Source organism: Littorina saxatilis, linkage group LG12, assembly GCF_037325665.1.
Source record: "Littorina saxatilis isolate snail1 linkage group LG12, US_GU_Lsax_2.0, whole genome shotgun sequence".
NCBI lineage: Eukaryota > Metazoa > Mollusca > Gastropoda > Littorinimorpha > Littorinidae > Littorina > Littorina saxatilis.
In genome coordinates this window covers 45732044-45754213 of record NC_090256.1, presented here as the reverse complement: position 1 = coordinate 45754213, position 22170 = coordinate 45732044, and the positions used below count along the sequence as shown (strand labels likewise).

The window sequence follows — 22170 nt, the reverse complement described above, 5'->3', positions numbered from 1 at the left end:
TAAAAACAAATCTACGACCCACTAAAAAAAGAAAAAGACCTAACTAAACCAGAACAGACCTAACTAAAAAGAACCCCTCTAGAAAGAAAGACCTAACTAAACCCCGTCGCACACTCGGCCATCCTGCAAACACAGAATGCACGCCGTAAGCATACGTAAACAAATCAACAATTTCAACTACCACAAACGAACTCGTTGAACAACAAAACACATCATTCATACCAAATAACATGCCTACAATACCGTTTTCTCAAACGACGGTCTTCTAAAGCATTCACACACAAAAATCTTCCCCACCATTCCAACTCACAAAACAATCTACTTAAACATTCAAATAAATCCTCCCCCCAAGCAGCATACTATTCTTTTCACCGCCTACCCATTTACAGAAAGAAAATTGTTTTAACCTACCAGCAAAAGAATCCTCACATCCCGGAAAGATTTCCGGCCGTGACAGACATGTCACACAACGGCATTGAAAACACGCCGCACCAAATACACGTCTTTTTCCCTCAAAGATTCCAAGCAAAAGCACAGTTTTAGCGTTCACATCCTGTGCACCGGTGTCACAAGATTAACCCATTCAACTCGAGGGGTGTCAGGCAGCCCCACTTTCTTTAGTTAGTGCCTAACGTCACCTTCAACTATTCAACTTTACATCGCGGCGGAGGGAAAAAAGGAGATGGAATAAAGCCACCTGTCAATTGTTTCTTGTTCACAAAAACATTAATCACAAAATTTACTCCAGAGGCTTGTACCAAAAAAAACAATCGTTTTACCTATGCAAATTTTAGAATCGGCTATTCCGCGAGACCAATTCAATAGAAATGAAACTCAGTCTCGGAAACCTTAATGGATCCCCGATAGTATAGAGGTACCACGAGTTCACACGGATGCAGTGCATGTGTACCGTAACTGTCGTTCCCAAGCTCACATCAGCTTTCATGGTGACCTTGGTATCAGTGTTCCTGTTCCATCCTTCCCTGGATAGTAGTTCTGCTGTCGGTCTTCAACGTGTGATGCTCCGGGGGGGGTCGACGGGAGGCCGCAGTGGCGGTCTGCTCTCTGGAGGGGACGCTCACTCAGTCTGGCTCCGCGAGTCAATATTGTCAGGTGGGGGATTAGTGGGTAGCGGCCTGCACCCGTTGGCTCGGAACAGCACCACTACCCCTGTACCCCGTCGAAGTGACTCGGCAGCAGTGCAGTGTCAACTTCAGGGCCCGTATGCTTAAGGGGGAAGTTCGCGACAACTCCCGAAGTTTTGAATCATAAACTGCCTATACAAAAAGGTAGGACTCTTAGTATTCCCAGACAAGACAGAATCTGTCACAAATGTTCATCAGGTGACCTTGGGGACGAGTTCCATTATATTTTTGTATGTCCTTTTTTTACCAATTATAGAAAACAGTTGTTACGGTGCTATTATTATGCCCGCCCCAATTCAGTTAAATTCAGAGAGCTTTTTTCCACTACAAAAAAGAGTTTATTGCTAAAACTCGCAAAGTTCATGACACTTGTCATGGACTGTTTGAGAAGCGAGTAAAATTTAATTCTCTTTTAGCTTTATACTCCGTTATCTGTTTTGTGTTGTTTGTAATAGTATTTTTGTCCTTATGTTAACTCACCCATCACCCCCCCCCCCTCCCCCCCATTTCCCATAGTAAAGAAATGTATGTAATTACTTTGTGTGTTTTATTATTATTATTATTATTATTATTATTATTATTATTATTATTATTTTAAGTTATTGAGACATCCCAGTGCACTAAGGGATTTATAGAGCAAATCGAGAAAATTCATTATTGAACGAAGCGCATAGCGCTGAGTTCAATAATTATTTTCGAGATTTGCTCTATAAATCCCTTAGTGCACTGGGATTGTTTCAATAACGATATTGTCAGTACCGCCATAGAAAAAAGAAGATTCCTAACGCACATTTTGCAATGCGCATTTGAATAGGCATAACTGTGTGGTCAGGTCGTGCACAGTAAAGATCTACTTTTGTGTGGGGTGTCTCAAGTGTGTCGTGCTTTCGTCACACGCATTTTAATTTCTGTTGGTAAATTCCAGTGTAGCGTTAATCTGAACAGTGATGATCTTTCAGAGAGACCTCATTTGAACTCGGAGAAAGGCTCTTCATTATTTGCGATTCGAAACCTCCAGTCGAGCTTCGACGGATTGACTATGCGGAGTGACTCCCCTTGAATTGACTCAAAGCGGGACTCGACGGTTCGCACATTTTCAAAACAAATGTGGCATATTTCTCGTGTTCTATGATCTATCTTCACTCATCGGGGAGTCTGATACTAAATATGAACGGTAAGAATGCTCTGAACCCTACACGTATTATATCCCCATCGTTTTTTCGTTCACATTTGCCCAACATGTTAATTTGCTGAGCGGGGTTAAAGGCACAGTAAGCCTCCCGTAAACCATCACAGAGCTCCCCAAGCGTCTACATACAGTACAAGCATACTTCCATTTGAACGCTCACCGAACGGGAACATCCTGGCTGCTTTCTGTCGAGCGTGAGAAATTTTCAAAGAATTTATTTTCGTTGACTTGGGCTGCTACAACAATGGCGCCTCGTTTTGGTGCTGGACGGCTGTTATGATGCCGGAAATCACGCCCGGACAGTAAGCCTCCCGTAAAGCATCACAGATACTGTCAGGCTTTTACACACAGTACAAACACGCTTCCATTTGAACACTCACCGAACGGGAACATCCTAGGTGCCCTACGTAAAGAGCGAGCCGCCAATTTTCAAAAAAATAATTTTTCGGATTGTCTCCATCTCAATCGGACCCATCCTGAACTCAGGTCAAAAATGAGTTACTTCCCTTCAACTGACGATAGCCGTGGAGCGATGATTATCAGAATGATTCGGACCGTGGTGCGTTTTGGCGCTAGACCTAACTTTTAAAATCTAAATAATAAATTCTCAGCTTGTTACACAAACATTCTTAAATCATAAAAGAATTCTTTTTTCATCAAGACAAGATCAGTACAATTCGAAGTTTTGAAAGTTTGAAAAGCCCGAAAGCAGGGTCACGCAAGGTCGTGATTTTCGTAGCAGACGACGGTTTATAGGCAGTCAAAAACCATCGCTAGAGTTCTTTTGAATCACATTCGGTTTTTTTCGTGAAAAGTCAGAGGTACATAACGTGCTATTGCAGATAAGATCACAGCGAGCCCCATTCAAATTACAAACTGACGACTGCATTGTGAAAAAGGAAACTGGATCACACAGGTTCACGATGGCTCAGGGGTAAGATAAACCACGCAAAAATAAATTCTTTGAAAATTGCTCGCTCTTTACGTAGGGCACCTAGGATGTTCCCGTTTGGTGAGCGTTCAAATGGAAGGGTGTTTGTACTGTGTGTAAAAAGCCTGACAGTATCTGTGATAGTTTACGGGAGGCTTACTGTGCCTTTAATGTCGTCTGCTAGGCTACCTGTCAACCTGGGCAATGGAACGACTGCAGTCTGCACTGAGTCTGTACGCATAAGGCAGGCTGCTAATAAATCTTATATATGGTAAGAACGTTCTGAACCTTACACGTTTTCGATTACGATTGTTCTTGCTTTGAAATAATAATTCTGAAACCATTCATTTACTGAACTGATGTAGTCGTATTTCTGTGTTGTCTGCTACAGAGTCGATCGAGTCAGTCTTCCAAACTGGTCTTGCTGGTACGTTATCGGAATAACACTTGTGTTTTCTGTTAGCCGCTGGGAATTGTATACTAACTCATCATTTGGTAATGTGGATGATAAGCTACATGCCACTAACACGGCATATGAGAAGAATCTATGCAAGTCGGCGAAAATTAGATGAAACACAGCGGCTTCCATTTTTTTTAGATCACTGGCACTGGCACAGGCACATGCAATCTGTCAGAAAAAAAACCACTTCTGCTTTAATTGAGAAGCAGGGAATTTATGGTCATTTGGTATTGTGGAGAATATAAGCTACATGTCATTAATTAATTCTGAGGATGAGAGCACAGTCTTGCTTAGGCAAAGGGCGCAAGAATACGCTCTGTGGAAAAGTTAGCGCACTCCAAGAGTGCGCTAACAGTTTTAGCGCATCGCCATTAGCCAATCAACTGGTTCACATCAGTCATGTGACACCAGTACTTACTGACAATTATTATTATTATTGTTGAATTGTTTCTTGTATTGTTTTTGCTCTCCCTCACCCCTCAACTCCCTTTTCTGTACATAGCCTGATTTCTTTTTGTTTTAGTTCCTTTTATTTGGTGTTGAATGAAATGTGTTTTTATTGTGTTTTTTAATTTTCCATGTACCCTCACGGGGTTTTATCGGAATAAAACTTGACTTGACTTGACTTGAGTGACATCGGAAGTACTTGCCTCACTTTCGTATGCATGGGCCGGAAAAAGGGTTTACCTCGAAGCAAAGCGAGGAAGTAACTCAGGGTATTTTGCGACTACTTCTAAAGTTTTGAGTGACATCGGAAGTACATCCTCACTTTCGCATGCATGGGACGAAAAAAGAGTTTACTTTGGAAGCTAACGAGGAAGTAAATGAGGGTAAATGTACTACAGCCAGACCCAGTAGTAAACACGCTACTTCCACAGTTTCTCAGTGCAAAAAGGCAGGGCTTTTCTTCAGTTTTTCATGTCAAACCGAGCTGACGCTCCCAAAGAGAGAAAATAGAGGGAAAAGTCGTATCTTCTGCATGCATTTCGTGCAAATTTCCCTGAATACAAACCTGAGTTCCCAGCGTTGACTTTTGTTTGTTCTGGGTCATTGGCCACCACTCTTTCATTCCCGCTTATACGAGGGGGTTACTGTGTTTCTATGAAAATGGGCGTCGGCACGGTTGTGTGCATGTGTGAGTGTGTGTGTGTGTGTGTGTGTGTGTGTGTGTGTGTGTTTGTGTGCGTGCGTGCGTGTGTTTGTGTTTGTGTGCGTGTGTGAGTGTGTGTGTGTGTGTGTGTTCGAGTGTTGAAGTGTAAGTTTCTGCTATTTTTTTTGTCAATGCTTTATCTGTGTGTGTGTGTGTGTGTGTGTGTGTGTGTGTGTGTGTGTGTGTGTGTGTGTATTTGTGCGAGTGCCTCTCTGCCTGTGTGCGCGTGCGTGCGGGTATAATTGTGCGTCTGTTCCTTCATACGTTTGTTTGCGTGTTCGCGCGTGCCGTGTGTGTGTGTGTGTGTGTGTGTGTGTGTGTGTTTGTGTGTGTGTGTGTGTGTGTGTGTGTTTGTGTTTGTGTGTGTGTTTTCGATGTTATGTGTGTGTTCGACGGTGTGTGTGTGTGTGTGTGTGTGTGTGTGTGTGTGTGTGTGTGTGTGTGTGTGTGTGTGTGTGTGTTCGATGTTATGTGTGTGTTCGACGGTGTTTGTGTGTATGTGTGTGTGTGTGTGTGTATGTGTACCCACTCCCCACACTATGATGAGCTGACTATATTTGCGCCTTGATATTTTATTCATGTTCTTACGTTTTATGCTGTTTATTGTGATTCACCACACCCGAGTTTATCGTAATTGAGATAATAAAGTGTTCTATGTCTATGTATTATGTCTAATACACATGCACACACGCACGTAGGCTACAAAAATCCAATCTTGACTTTGAACTTTATATAAACATACATCCTCTTCACAACTAACGAGGACAAACGTAATTTACAAACACCTAAGTACAACAATTTTTCTGTTTTAAAAATTCGGACACACATTTTCTCAAATAATATGAAATTCGCTGAACTTATCTTCTTTTCACTACACCTTATATCTTGATTCCCAATAAATGGAGTTCTGCCTTTTTAAATTTACCAGTAACACAAACATTCGCTCTGACCAAACTATTTTTGTCCAGCAGTTTTACCGATACACAATCATTAAACAAGAAGAGCAAACGCTCGATCGAGTCACTTTCGCAGTTCTGAATATTATATGAGGCATCAGATGGACAGGAAGAAATTGCTATTCACAACACAATGAGTCACGTTCACATAAAATTTGAGCCCGGTCACTTTTATAGTTTCCGAGAAAAGCCCAACGTTAAGTTGTGTGTTGCCGAACAGAAAAGGCTAGTTATCTCCCTTGTTTTTCTGATAACGTTCGTAAAAGGCTACAGATGTAAATACTTTGATGTAAAGAATAATCCTACAAAGTTTCAATCACATCCGATGAACTTTGTCAAAGATATAAAATGTCTAATTTTTCCTTTGACGCTGACCTGTGACCTTGAAAAAGGTCAAAGGTCAACGAAACCATCGTTAAAGTGTAGAGGTCATTGGAGGTCACGACTAAACAAAATATGAGCCCGATCGCTTTGATAGTTTCCGAGAAAAGTCCAACGTTAAGGTGGTGTCTACGGACGGCCGGCCGGACGGCCGGCCGGACGGACGGCCGGCCGGCCGGCCGGACAGACTAACACTGACCGATTACATAGTCACTTTTTCTCAAGTGACTCAAAAAACACTACAAAAAGAGTTTTAAGTTAACCGACTTCGCTACCACATAAACAACCTTTTTTTATTGTCCCCAACATTCTGGTCAACGAAATCATTATTATAGACAGTCATTCTATTTAAGGACAATTATCACAGCTTTCGTTCAACCAGTTAAAAACAACAATTATAGTAAAAGCTACAGCGCGATCAACGTTTGCCCATTTACGAACTCGCGATGAGATTCGTTTCTTCTGGTCACCAAGCCTACCGTTTACAAACGCATGCGCACTAATTGGGATTCCCCCAATTTTCTCGACCTTGACCTCAGAACTCTCGAAGCCACTACTTCGGCGTTCAATTTAGCTCGTGCATACCGAGTAGCTGGCAACTTTGCTTTCGAAGTTCCCACTTCCAATGTCAAGGGCCTCTCGCTTGACATAATTATACGACGATATCGCATCTCAAGGGTCCTTACCCATCCAAAAGAAACCTCCAGCGCATACTACAATTGCAGGACATTCCGTTTTTAAAGGCAGCTCATTGGGAAATGATCTCAGACACAATATCGAAGACGTGAAATGCGTCAATCGAGCAACTGTCGTAACTTGGCTACAATGAGACGGTCTCCTACCTTGCACCATAGACACGGACTGTGACATTCTTGTTTAATTTAGGTGAAATGCTTAAAACAGAGTGACTCAAAAGCGACAGTTCGATCAGTTACTGACCGAAAAAAACGTGCTCGAGTCATTCGGCGAAGGTGGCGAGTTTTCAAACCAGCACGACTGAATAACTCAGAATGCCTTTTTTCATCATGCCTCTACTCTACACGAGTAACATAGTGCAGTGGTAACGGTTCCGGACTCTCGTTCATTCGCTCCGGGTTCAAGTTCCGCCAGGAGCTATATATTTTTTTTATTAATCTTTTCCTTTTTAAGCCTCCGCAATTGCATTCCGGCTGCAAAAACCGGGTTTTGCCTCTGTGTTAATTTTATTCATTTGCAAAAGAAACCTTCCTATGCTTTGAAAAAATCATATCATGTCTTGACTTTCAACTGTACGCGCGTGTGTATAATTATGTGTGTCACTACGGTGAGTATGTGTGTGTGTGTGTGTGTGTGTGTGTGTGTGTGTGTGACGTGTCACTTGTGTCATCATAGTTTCAGTGTGTGTATGAGTGTAGATTGAGAGAGAATGAGAGAAAGTGAGAGAGAGTGAGTGTGTGGTTATTTGTTTGTGACTGTGTGCGTGCGTGTATGGGTGCGTGTGTGTGTGTATATGTGTGCGCGCGAGCGCGCGCGTGTGTGTGTGTGTGCAGTGTGTGCATGTGGTGTGTGTGTTTATGTGTGCCGTCAGTGTCACTTGTGTCATAGTGTCAGTATGTGCATGAGTGTACGTTTGTCTGTGTGCGTGTGTCGTAAGAGAGAGAGAGAGAGAGAGAGAGAGAGAGAGAGAGAGAGAGAGAGAGAGAGACCGACACTTCTTTGGCAATTTTGGACCAGACAGCGTCTTTATGTTTAAAGGCACAGTAAGCCTCCCGTAAACCATCACAGAGCTCCCCGAGCGTCTAAATACAGTACAAGCATACTTCCATTTGAACGCTCAGCGAACGGGAACATCCTGGCTGCTTTCTGTCGAGCGTGATAAATTTTCAAAGAATTTATTTTCGTGGATGAGTCCTCTACGACATTTGCGCCTCGTTTTGGTGCTGGCTGTATACAATACCGGAAATCACGCCCGGAAGTACTTCGAAGTCAATACCAACATGGATGACACTCAGTCAACAGTCGAACGCTGAAGAAGAAGATAAAATCATGGAAGCAGATAACCAACCATCTGTGATCCCTCGAAAGCGTAAGAGGGTGACAAACCCAAGGCACAACGTCTTGTCTGCATCGGAGAGAAAACGGAGACGCAACCAAAATCAGCGTGTCCAAAAGGCAAAAGTAATTAGTATCGGAAAACAGGTGAACAGATGGAAAGAGCTGAAGGAAAGCCTCGGTCTGACAAATCCTAGTTTGGCAGAACTCCTCCTCGACACGTACGTTGTTGTATTCTCTTTGCTTTGTTTTCTTTTGCTTTTGTTTTGTTATTCATCCACGGGTATTTTTCTGATCATGCAATGCATGCATGCGTTTGGGATCGACAAGGGTAACCCAACAACGTACTTGCTCAGTCTGTGCACAGCCACATGCAATGATGCATTGTAAATTGAACCATTTCTGATCGCTGTGAAAACTACAGCCCTGAAAGTGGCGAGTAATTTACTCGCCATGGTGAGTAGAAACATGTAACTGGCGAGTAGAAATACTCATCTACTTGCCAAATGCCAGAAAAGTTACTGTAACAAATTGTTGGTTTGGCTATAGTAAAGTTTGCTGTCTGGCTAGTCTTAGTATTAGTAAAGTTTAAGAATCACTGGCCAAAGGCTAGTGTGCCATTATTTGGGACTTTCAGGCCTGAACTAGCAGTAGCATACACAAAAACGTTAGCATAACTGCAATGTATAGAGGTTTTTTTGCATTCTTTTTGTTGCTAAAAATAGAAACAAATGTTCATTAGATTTAAAATTAATGTTCAAGCACTGTCTGCATCAGCAAACGCAAACACTATTCATTTACCATCTGCTGTTTACTGTTTCTGTTCAATATATATATATATATATATGCATTGTAATGGTTGTGTTTTTGTTTGTCAGTTATGAAACTACAAAGTCTTACAATACAAGTACAACTACAAAGATGTTACATACAGACCATGAAGCTGTACCACATGTACCTGTTTCTGTTCCAAGCAGGTAAGTAAACCAACTTCTAAGCACTAGCATTGAATTTTATTTGTTAAAAAAAAAAGGTTCATATTTAGACTAAAATTTAAATTAAAAAGCATCCAATTCCAACTGTGAACAAGTATGAATGATTTCTGCTAAGTCTAGGGATAAGGAATATTTATATAATCCAGTTACAGTGTTAGGTTACCCTCATGGAAATTTGGGCTGCTTTCTTCCTGGGGAAAGCGAGCTGCCATACAATGATAAAGTCAAGGCACTACCCATTTTTTTCCTGCATGTGTGTATTCATGTTTCCAAGCACTGAGACTTTCGCTGTGAATTTAGGTTCTTTATCGTGTGCATGCGCGTGAGCACATAGGGGTGCGCAGACACCAGGGAGAGTCTGCACAAAGTTGAAATAAATTCCTCAAAAAATGTGGGAATCGAACCCACACGTACACTGATAGTGATAGCGATTTATAAGTAGTAGAAGTATTATTGAACGCAGCACCGCTACAGAAAGAGCTATTTCCCCACTACATACAAGTTGCGTCTAATGACAGTTGCCATGGTACCACCTGCTTCATTTTTTTAATTTTTAGCATTCCCTATATACAGGTTGTTTTAGAGTGACACAGTGCGTTGTATTTTACAGAGCTGCTTCCGAAAAAGAGCCCGTCCCAGGTACCTCAGGGGTACTTACTTCAACTCCAGCAACCACCACGCACTTATTTCACATGGGCCACCCAACACCTGGAATGTCAGAAATATCTGCAGCTGAATCTGAGAGGTATGAAGACTTAAGTTTTGAATGTAAAGGTGCAATAAATGTGAATTGAAAATTAAAAAATTAAAAATTGTGTGAGGAATTGGTATTGAACCATATAATTCTATGATCATGTACTTTACAGTTGTCAAGTTCATATTTTGTAGGTTGTGTCTTGTTGTTTTTTTACAGGATGTTTATTTGGCTTTTTTTATGTTGATCACGTTTTTTGTTGTTTTCAAAAAGTAAACATGCGAGTTATCTTGTCACTGACCTGTGTAAAGCTTAGTTTTGTTCCAATTTATTTCAGTGAAGGCCAGTTGTCTGGTGTTGAGAAAATTCTTACCACAGACAGTGAAGATCAGGTTGGCCCAAAGCAGGGGTAAGTCTCTTTCACTATTTGCTGTGAAATGGCAAACAAAATCATCTCTTTGTTGTGAAATTACTAACAGAATCATCAACTTCAAGCAGTAACAATACTATAAACATCTCTGCTTATCTTTCCTTTCCTCTCTTTTTGGTCGCCCAAAATCCAAGGACGAAAGCCTGAATGTACATGTAGAGAAAAAGTGAAGATGTTTTATCAGTGTCAAATCAAAGGGAGCAGCTAGCTTCTCTTGCATGTGTAGCATTCCTTCCTATCATTGTGCTATTATGCTTTTTTATGCGGTGCAATTTTAGATCTGCTGCTGGTTTCCCACACACAAGTTATCACCACTGCAATGTAATCAATCAATCAATCAATGAGGCTTATATCGCGCATATTCCGTGGGTACAGTTCTAGGCGCTCTGCAGTGATGCCGTGTGAGATGAAATTTTATACGGCCAGTAATTGCAGCCATTTCGGCGCATATTTACCTTTCACGGCCTATTATTCCAAGTCACACGGGTATAGGTAGACAATTATTAACTGTGCCTAAGCAATTTTGCCAGGAAAGACCCTTTTGTCAATCATGGGATCTTTAACGTGCACACCCAATGTAGTGTACACGGGGGGGGGGGGGGGGGGGGGGGGGGGGGGAGTTCGGACACCGAAGAGAGTCTGCACACAAAGTTGACTCTGAAATAAATTTCCGCCGAACCTGGGATCGAACTCACGCTGACAGCGGCCAACTGAATACAAATCCAGCGCGCTACCAACTGAGCTATATCCCCGCCCCATGTAAGACAGAGAGAGTGTGTGAAACTGCGAAAGAAAGAAAAGCAGAAGTGGCATTGTGTGAATCATCTATGTATCTGTCTTGCAGAGAACACATGTATGCACTGTCAGAGACATGTGTAGGGCCTTTTAGTATTTAACAACGATACTCTTGTAAATTGTCGGAATGTGGTTTATGGTCATCTGCTCCACCACTGCTTTAGTTGTCTTGCAATAAAGAATGATCACTATTATTATAGTAATGATTTTAATTTTGGAAGTTGGTAGTCATAATTTTCATCAACATTTTTGCTGGGATTTGTCGAGTGAGCAGGCCTTTTCTGTCTTCTGTATCTCCTCCTCATAAGAAATAAAAGCCGAGCGCATCATTTACCATATCTTACTTCTCAATACACTGTAGCGGATAGGAGTGGTTCTGAAACCAGCTTTGTGATTGGCCAAACTTCTTACATTCGGACCATTGAACATGAGGCTCACAGTTATTTTTGCTCTTCCGTTTCCTGTGATTTTTAGCAGTGTGAAAAACAACTGAGCAGTATTTACAGAATGTGTGAGTGTTTTAACCAGGTTTATGATATTGATTGCATGCAAGTGCCTAGAATAGGTCTTCCTACGTTGTGTGCGGTTTGAGACAGAAACTGTTTACACTGCCATAATGCTAAAGGCATTGCTTGGAGGTAGCAGTAAAATTAGACACAAGGTGTTTTTGCCCCAGCAGAGAGCAGGCAGAAACTCGAATTTTGCACTCTGGACCAGTCACAGGTCAGGGCTTGGTTCTGTGTGCTCAACAGCGAGCCCACACAGTGCACATTACCAACATTTATTTTTAGTCTGAGGCAGCGCGCTGTCGTCCCTTATCTGACCACTCGGTGCTGGGGCTAAGAAGTAAATGGCACGGTTTGCACAGCAGTGCATGCTGCCAAAGCAAGAAGCTTCCATTCCATCTATTATTTCTGTCTTCATTTTTTTCTCCCTGAGTATGTATATAATATTATGCCACTTTGGTCAACATCATACAAATGGTCATTTCTGAACCGATCCCTCCCATTTGTTGTGTGTTTTCATGCCAGTCATGGTCAGTTTCCATCACCACCTGACAAGCTGACATTTATGTCTGTTGAGTATGAGTAGCAGATATTGATCATGAAAGATTCTAAATGACGCTTCATCATGGACGACACAGTCCAACGTTAGATTGTATACTCCCCTTATTTCTTCGAAAGCCCACCTGGTGTGGTAGGATGATAGTGCTTCCACAGAAGTGATCTGGGTTCAGTTCCCAGTCAAGGAAATTTGCCTGTTTGTTTTGTTTCCTTTTTTCTTCTTGTTGTTTGTTTATGCATGTTCAGGCACTATTGCCATGATCATTATGGGTAGTAGTTTTGTGTGGTTTGGGAAGGTCTGAATGGAAGATTTCTATTTTTGTTTGTTTTGTTTCTCATTGTACATCTTCTTGTGCAAGTGGGTGGTATTTTCTGAGCCTGATATTTCATCACATAATTATTGATGATACATATCTGTTGCAGAGGTACTCCACCTACACAAACAAGGGCTGCGAGAGCGCTGAGACGGCCATCAGCATCATTCCTTGATCCGTTTAAGTAAGCTTTTTTTATTTTTGTTTTTGGCATCCACCAGGGCAATAACATTTTAAAAGTTATTTTGTGACATTAAGTAAGAAAGAAAGGTAAGTGTGTGCGATGATACTAGAAAACCGTAAGGTAGTTAGATTGTACAAACATTGTCCTTTCTATGCCTGGAAAGTAATATCTGTGCTTGTGCTAGGATAAACTTTTCATCCTTTTACACTGTTTGCAGCTTGACTTCTATTGACATCACCCTGCAGTCTGAGTCAGACTGTGAAGAGACAGCGGATCCTGATGATCCAGAGTATGAACCAAGCTGCTATCTGGAAGCCATTCTGTAAGTTGTTGAAAGTCTTGTTCATAAGTTTTAAATTCATCGTTGGTATGGAAGTGCTATCATTGTTTTATTTTTCTGTATCCAAGGTCTTTTTGGTTGTTGCTTAGACTACTGTATTGTCTGTTCGAGGGACCAATATAGGACGTTTTAAATCTTCTTCTTGTCGTTTGCCTAGGACGTTTTAAATTATTTAAAAATAAACAAATGATATTTTGGTATGTATTTAAGAACAAAAGTTGTTATAGGCAGGTTTCACAGTATTGTGTTCAGCAATTTACTATTTACACACTCAAATTCTACAAAATAAATGTTGGCACACAATTCAAAGGACATGTTTTTCCAACAAAGTGAGTTTGTCACAACTAAAAACAGTAATTTTTTTTATAGTCCTGGTCCTTATTTATATCTAAAAACCAGGCGCAAAGCGGCATACCCTGAAAACGCAAAAAAAGCAATACGGTCATCCTATGCATGCATATAGCTCATATAGCCAAAACCGTTGAAGATAGAAAGACATTTATTGAACAAAAAATATGCCCCACATCATTCTTAACAAGTTTTGTTCTTGTATGTATATCAAAATATTGATTCTCAAATGAATGGTTTGAAAAAATACGACTTCCGGCAGACCTAGACCGTTTTGAAGGGAAAAACCGTCTTTTTTTTCAAACCATTCCTTGGCCATCAATATTTTCATATACATGTAAGACCAAAACGTGTTAAGACTGGTGTTGTGCATCTAGTTTGTTCAATAAATGTCTTTCTATCTTCAATGGTTTTGGCTAGATGAGGTAACAAGAGAAGGATATGGGCATTGGAATTACGTCAACATTTCGAGCATTGTCACAGATGAAACATTTACTGCAGGGTGCTCCTGATTAACAAACCGAGCAAAACTGAAAATTATTGAAGAGAAGACATGTCTGAAATAAAGAGACAAGTTTGCAATCATTTGTAAACACCATTATTGTATGGAGGAGTAACTGTTCCCCTACCCCCTAAGAAGGTATTTCTGTCCGTCAACCACGTGAGCGATCGCCACAAATCGAGGCATCACTCGCATTTCAGTTTGGACACACCGGCTGATTGCAAATGCACAGTACGTGTTTCGACACTGAAACGTGACGATTGAGCGTCAAAATAGTTTCTTAAAACAGTCGAAAATGGAGTTAAATGTGACTTCAACACTCAGTGGCGATCGTTAGAGTGGCGATTGTTACTAGACGGACACTAGAAAACCTCAGAAAATGTAATTACTTTGCGATTTTTTTAACTGAAAAACTGTTGCGGTCTTTTTCTGTCGAGCGCGAGCGTCAACGTAAAACAACGTGAGGTCACTTCCTCCCCAAACGGTTAGTTTTTGAATGAAAAGAAAAATGTGGCGATCGTTACATTGTTTAGACGGACAGGATCGCAACTTTGAAACTCGGGTCACCGTGCCTCGATCAAGGGCAAATTGACCTCGGCAACATTATAACTCACTTCAAGGGTGCACAAACTTGTATTTACAGTATACAAAATTAGGTAAACTTGTGTTTTTGTCCTGTGAAATCACAATTAGTTTCGATGCTCTTGATATCGCTATGCGGACGGACAGATCCGAATCCCCATACATTTTTTTTGCGGAGCTAGTATAAGTTAGAATTTGTGTTATGGATATCGATTGTTGTTGAAAAACAATCATTTCAATGTGTTCTGGCACTCTCAACCACAACAGCATTGATACTTGTGCATGTGTGTGTTGGAATTTAGTTCTTTGTTTAGTGATGCTGTGGCAAAAGTAAATTCATCCGTCCGTATTTTGACGATCGCCACCATTCACACGCACATAAATAAACACATTATAAAAAAATTCAACTTTTATTTTCAAAAAAGTATTTAAACAACAACTAGTTTGCATGTTAATACAACAAATACAGCAGATTCTCACAGATATGGATTTAAAAGACTAAGCAAATCTGAGACTATCAAAATGGCCTAATACCATGAAACCTGCCTATAGGCAAGTAGTACTATTTTGTGTGAAAAGTACTAGTTTGTATCTATTGTGGTGGAACCGGCACGGTTGGCCTAGTGGTAAGGCGTCCGCCCCGTGATCGGGAGGTCGTGGGTTCGAACCCCGGCCGGGTCATACCTAAGACTTTAAAATTGGCAATCTAGTGGCTGCTCCGCCTGGCGTCTGGCATTATGGGGTTAGTGCTAGGACTGGTTGGTCCGGTATCAGAATAATGTGACTGGGTGAGACATGAAGCCTGTACTGCGACTTCAGTCTTGTGTGTGGCGCACGTTAAATGTCAAAGCAGCACCGCCCTGATATGGCCCTTCGTGGTCGGCTGGGCATTAAGCAAACAAACAAACAAACAAATATCTATTGTGGTTTAAGCCCTGTACACGTGAAATTGTCCGAAATTGAAAGAAAAATTATCACATGTATACCCCAAAAGAGCCCCACGCTTTACCTCAAAGTCTAATACTCGGATGAGACGAAAAACCGAGGTCCCTTCGTGTACACTACATTGGGGTGTGCACGTTAAAGATCCCACGATTGACAAAAGGGTCTTTCCTGAGAAAATTGTATAGGCATAGATAAAAATGTCCACCAAATACCCGTTTGACTTGGAATAATAGGCCGTGAAAGGTGAATGTTCGCCTAATAGGCTTGAAGTTTGCTGGTCGATGTGAATAGGTTATATATTGTGTGTAAAAAATGTCTGTTTGTCTATCTGTAAAAAATTCCATTTCAAACGGCATGTAGAGCGCGGAGAGCACAGTTAATTGTGGTTCGCGCTATATAAGCTCTTCATAATAAATAAATAATATATTCATTTGAACTCTCGTGTTTGTATTTTTTTTTTTTTAGATTTAACTTTTACGCTCAGAGGAATGCAATGTTACAGAATTGGTGTGAAAAACGTGCTCACGCGGCACACCTGGCTGGCTTAGGTCAGCGTTATGCGTCACTGAGGCTCATCCGGGGTTAATATTTACCCACTTTTGGTCACATCGCTGAAAATGTTACCAGAGTACAACAAAAACTATTGACTCTAGTGCTTAACCCTTTTCAGACAAGATAGTACTAATCGTCCTCAACAACTTTTATTTGTAGACACTATGCAAAAGTTTATTGGATTTTTTAAAAATGATTTAAAACGTCCTCTGCTGGTCACCCGGACGGACTATATCTATTCATTATAAATTGTCCCACTTTATAGTGTCCTGGTCAATTTCAAAGTGTTATAGGTTTCTTCTCTTTCACGCGAGCAGTGTTGATCTGAAAGAACATAGGCAACAGCAGGATGTTGTGAATTTGACGAAAAATACAAAATTGATAATAAAGATGGCTAAATATTTTAGTCGCTTCTTTTCTAAGTTGACTCATGATGTTACGTCTCACTGGCACCGCACGCTACTTTTCCTGCACGTCATGCGCTGTGATTGTCAGACTGGTTTAATATAGATTAATTGTTATTGATATACAGAAGTAGGCCAACCGAATCCGTGAAGACTAGCTGTCCAGCACAGTGCCTTCAACATAGCAGCTGTCTACCGTTGACGTTGTAGCTTGAATAAATCTAAAACACATTACAGTGCAGAGACACACATATACAGTGGAATCCCCATTTTAAGACCTGGCAGGTTTCACAGTATTGTGTTCAGCAATTTACTATTTACACACTCAAATTCTACAAAATAAATGTTGGCACACAATTCAAAGGACATGTTTTTCCAACAAAGTGAGTTTGTTACAACTAAAAACAGTAATTTTTTTTATAGTCCTGGTCCTTATTTATATCTAAAAACCAGGCGCAAAGCGGCATACCCTGAAAACGCAAAAAAAGCAATACGGTCATCCTATGCATGCATATAGCTCATATAGCCAAAACCGTTGAAGATAGAAAGACATTTATTGAACAAAAAATATGCCCCACATCATTCTTAACAAGTTTTGTTCTTGTATGTATATCAAAATATTGATTCTCAAATGAATGGTTTGAAAAAATACGACTTCCGGCAGACCTAGACCGTTTTGAAGGGAAAAACCGTCTTTTTTTTCAAACCATTCCTTGGCCATCAATATTTTCATATACATGTAAGACCAAAACGTGTTAAGACTGGTGTTGTGCATCTAGTTTGTTCAATAAATGTCTTTCTATCTTCAATGGTTTTGGCTAGATGAGGTAACAAGAGAAGGATATGGGCATTGGAATTACGTCAACATTTCGAGCATTGTCACAGATGAAACATTTACTGCAGGGTGCTCCTGATTAACAAACCGAGCAAAACTGAAAATTATTGAAGAGAAGACATGTCTGAATAGTTTATAAAGAGACAAGTTTGCAATCATTTGTAAACACCATTATTGTATGGAGGAGTAACTGTTCCCCTACCCCCTAAGAAGGTATTTCTGTCCGTCAACCACGTGAGCGATCGCCACAAATCGAGGCATCACTCGCATTTCAGTTTGGACACACCGGCTGATTGCAAATGCACAGTACGTGTTTCGACACTGAAACGTGACGATTGAGCGTCAAAATAGTTTCTTAAAACAGTCGAAAATGGAGTTAAATGTGACTTCAACACTCAGTGGCGATCGTTAGAGTGGCGATTGTTACTAGACGGACACTAGAAAACCTCAGAAAATGTAATTACTTTGCGATTTTTTTAACTGAAAAACTGTTGCGGTCTTTTTCTGTCGAGCGCGAGCGTCAACGTAAAACAACGTGAGGTCACTTCCTCCCCAAACGGTTAGTTTTTGAATGAAAAGAAAAATGTGGCGATCGTTACATTGTTTAGACGGACAGGATCGCAACTTTGAAACTCGGGTCACCGTGCCTCGATCAAGGGCAAATTGACCTCGGCAACATTATAACTCACTTCAAGGGTGCACAAACTTGTATTTACAGTATACAAAATTAGGTAAACTTGTGTTTTTGTCCTGTGAAATCACAATTAGTTTCGATGCTCTTGATATCGCTATGCGGACGGACAGATCCGAATCCCCATACATTTTTTTTGCGGAGCTAGTATAAGTTAGAATTTGTGTTATGGATATCGATTGTTGTTGAAAAACAATCATTTCAATGTGTTCTGGCACTCTCAACCACAACAGCATTGATACTTGTGCATGTGTGTGTTGGAATTTAGTTCTTTGTTTAGTGATGCTGTGGCAAAAGTAAATTCATCCGTCCGTATTTTGACGATCGCCACCATTCACACGCACATAAATAAACACATTATAAAAAAATTCAACTTTTATTTTCAAAAAAGTATTTAAACAACAACTAGTTTGCATGTTAATACAACAAATACAGCAGATTCTCACAGATATGGATTTAAAAGACTAAGCAAATCTGAGACTATCAAAATGGCCTAATACCATGAAACCTGCCTATAGGCAAGTAGTACTATTTTGTGTGAAAAGTACTAGTTTGTATCTATTGTGGTGGAACCGGCACGGTTGGCCTAGTGGTAAGGCGTCCGCCCCGTGATCGGGAGGTCGTGGGTTCGAACCCCGGCCGGGTCATATCTAAGACTTTAAAATTGGCAATCTAGTGGCTGCTCCGCCTGGCGTCTGGCATTATGGGGTTAGTGCTAGGACTGGTTGGTCCGGTATCAGAATAATGTGACTGGGTGAGACATGAAGCCTGTACTGCGACTTCAGTCTTGTGTGTGGCGCACGTTAAATGTCAAAGCAGCACCGCCCTGATATGGCCCTTCGTGGTCGGCTGGGCATTAAGCAAACAAACAAACAAACAAATATCTATTGTGGTTTAAGCCCTGTACACGTGAAATTGTCCGAAATTGAAAGAAAAATTATCACATGTATACCCCAAAAGAGCCCCACGCTTTACCTCAAAGTCTAATACTCGGATGAGACGAAAAACCGAGGTCCCTTCGTGTACACTACATTGGGGTGTGCACGTTAAAGATCCCACGATTGACAAAAGGGTCTTTCCTGAGAAAATTGTATAGGCATAGATAAAAATGTCCACCAAATACCCGTTTGACTTGGAATAATAGGCCGTGAAAGGTGAATGTTCGCCTAATAGGCTTGAAGTTTGCTGGTCGATGTGAATAGGTTATATATTGTGTGTAAAAAATGTCTGTTTGTCTATCTGTAAAAAATTCCATTTCAAACGGCATGTAGAGCGCGGAGAGCACAGTTAATTGTGGTTCGCGCTATATAAGCTCTTCATAATAAATAAATAATATATTCATTTGAACTCTCGTGTTTGTATTTTTTTTTTTTTAGATTTAACTTTTACGCTCAGAGGAATGCAATGTTACAGAATTGGTGTGAAAAACGTGCTCACGCGGCACACCTGGCTGGCTTAGGTCAGCGTTATGCGTCACTGAGGCTCATCCGGGGTTAATATTTACCCACTTTTGGTCACATCGCTGAAAATGTTACCAGAGTACAACAAAAACTATTGACTCTAGTGCTTAACCCTTTTCAGACAAGATAGTACTAATCGTCCTCAACAACTTTTATTTGTAGACACTATGCAAAAGTTTATTGGATTTTTTAAAAATGATTTAAAACGTCCTCTGCTGGTCACCCGGACGGACTATATCTATTCATTATAAATTGTCCCACTTTATAGTGTCCTGGTCAATTTCAAAGTGTTATAGGTTTCTTCTCTTTCACGCGAGCAGTGTTGATCTGAAAGAACATAGGCAACAGCAGGATGTTGTGAATTTGACGAAAAATACAAAATTGATAATAAAGATGGCTAAATATTTTAGTCGCTTCTTTTCTAAGTTGACTCATGATGTTACGTCTCACTGGCACCGCACGCTACTTTTCCTGCACGTCATGCGCTGTGATTGTCAGACTGGTTTAATATAGATTAATTGTTATTGATATACAGAAGTAGGCCAACCGAATCCGTGAAGACTAGCTGTCCAGCACAGTGCCTTCAACATAGCAGCTGTCTACCGTTGACGTTGTAGCTTGAATAAATCTAAAACACATTACAGTGCAGAGACACACATATACAGTGGAATCCCCATTTTAAGACCTGGCAGGTTTCACAGTATTGTGTTCAGCAATTTACTATTTACACACTCAAATTCTACAAAATAAATGTTGGCACACAATTCAAAGGACATGTTTTTCCAACAAAGTGAGTTTGTTACAACTAAAAACAGTAATTTTTTTTATAGTCCTGGTCCTTATTTATATCTAAAAACCAGGCGCAAAGCGGCATACCCTGAAAACGCAAAAAAAGCAATACGGTCATCCTATGCATGCATATAGCTCATATAGCCAAAACCGTTGAAGATAGAAAGACATTTATTGAACAAAAAATATGCCCCACATCATTCTTAACAAGTTTTGTTCTTGTATGTATATCAAAATATTGATTCTCAAATGAATGGTTTGAAAAAATACGACTTCCGGCAGACCTAGACCGTTTTGAAGGGAAAAACCGTCTTTTTTTTCAAACCATTCCTTGGCCATCAATATTTTCATATACATGTAAGACCAAAACGTGTTAAGACTGGTGTTGTGCATCTAGTTTGTTCAATAAATGTCTTTCTATCTTCAATGGTTTTGGCTAGATGAGGTAACAAGAGAAGGATATGGGCATTGGAATTACGTCAACATTTCGAGCATTGTCACAGATGAAACATTTACTGCAGGGTGCTCCTGATTAACAAACCGAGCAAAACTGAAAATTATTGAAGAGAAGACATGTCTGAATAGTTTATAAAGAGACAAGTTTGCAATCATTTGTAAACACCATTATTGTATGGAGGAGTAACTGTTCCCCTACCCCCTAAGAAGGTATTTCTGTCCGTCAACCACGTGAGCGATCGCCACAAATCGAGGCATCACTCGCATTTCAGTTTGGACACACCGGCTGATTGCAAATGCACAGTACGTGTTTCGACACTGAAACGTGACGATTGAGCGTCAAAATAGTTTCTTAAAACAGTCGAAAATGGAGTTAAATGTGACTTCAACACTCAGTGGCGATCGTTAGAGTGGCGATTGTTACTAGACGGACACTAGAAAACCTCAGAAAATGTAATTACTTTGCGATTTTTTTAACTGAAAAACTGTTGCGGTCTTTTTCTGTCGAGCGCGAGCGTCAACGTAAAACAACGTGAGGTCACTTCCTCCCCAAACGGTTAGTTTTTGAATGAAAAGAAAAATGTGGCGATCGTTACATTGTTTAGACGGACAGGATCGCAACTTTGAAACTCGGGTCACCGTGCCTCGATCAAGGGCAAATTGACCTCGGCAACATTATAACTCACTTCAAGGGTGCACAAACTTGTATTTACAGTATACAAAATTAGGTAAACTTGTGTTTTTGTCCTGTGAAATCACAATTAGTTTCGATGCTCTTGATATCGCTATGCGGACGGACAGATCCGAATCCCCATACATTTTTTTTGCGGAGCTAGTATAAGTTAGAATTTGTGTTATGGATATCGATTGTTGTTGAAAAACAATCATTTCAATGTGTTCTGGCACTCTCAACCACAACAGCATTGATACTTGTGCATGTGTGTGTTGGAATTTAGTTCTTTGTTTAGTGATGCTGTGGCAAAAGTAAATTCATCCGTCCGTATTTTGACGATCGCCACCATTCACACGCACATAAATAAACACATTATAAAAAAATTCAACTTTTATTTTCAAAAAAGTATTTAAACAACAACTAGTTTGCATGTTAATACAACAAATACAGCAGATTCTCACAGATATGGATTTAAAAGACTAAGCAAATCTGAGACTATCAAAATGGCCTAATACCATGAAACCTGCCACCTCAAAAAATCTGAAAAAATCAGGTCTTAAAAAGGATGGAGTCTTAAAATGGGGGAAGATTTACAGAGGTTATGAAGAGGAAAGCTGAGAAAACAGGGTCCTAAATTGGGGGGGGGGGGGTCTTAAAAGGGGGGTTCCACTGTATACACTTTTGAATGCATTTTTTTATGGCCATCCCTTTATGTGCTTTGGTGACACTGTTTTCACTTATTTCAGCCCAGAGGAAGTACAGAAAGAGGCAACAGAGGTGAGCTTCGAAGAGATGTTTTTTTGAGAACTGAAGCAAGAGGACCCTCAGGAAGAAGAAGAGGAGGAAGGCTTCATTGGGAGAGGAATCCACCTGG

General features: G+C 40.6%; 1 protein-coding gene across 1 annotated transcript; it reads left to right on the top strand.

The window, feature by feature from the left end:
* Positions 1-7950: 7950 nt before the first annotated feature.
* Positions 7951-22144, top strand: LOC138982067 (uncharacterized). Its single transcript, XM_070355291.1, has 7 exons — positions 7951-8464; positions 9122-9220; positions 9849-9983; positions 10270-10341; positions 12645-12719; positions 12937-13041; positions 22043-22144. Exons 1-7 carry the CDS (start codon positions 8193-8195, stop codon positions 22098-22100), a joined length of 816 nt encoding a protein of 271 aa, XP_070211392.1. The 5' UTR covers positions 7951-8192; the 3' UTR covers positions 22101-22144.
* The last annotated feature ends 26 nt before the right edge of the window (positions 22145-22170 follow it).

What these genes read in the sequence shown, in the direction of transcription:
- LOC138982067 (XM_070355291.1), top strand. Translation starts at nt 8,193, where the DNA reads ATGACACTCAGTCAACAGTCGAACGCTGAAGAAGAAGATAAAATCATG. An exon ending in TCTGCAGCTGAATCTGAGAG is followed by an intron (nt 9,984 to 10,269) that starts GTATGAAGACTT and finishes AATTTATTTCAG; the next exon opens with TGAAGGCCAGTTGTCTGGTG. An exon ending in TGCTATCTGGAAGCCATTCT is followed by an intron (nt 13,042 to 22,042) that starts GTAAGTTGTTGA and finishes CACTTATTTCAG; the next exon opens with CCCAGAGGAAGTACAGAAAG.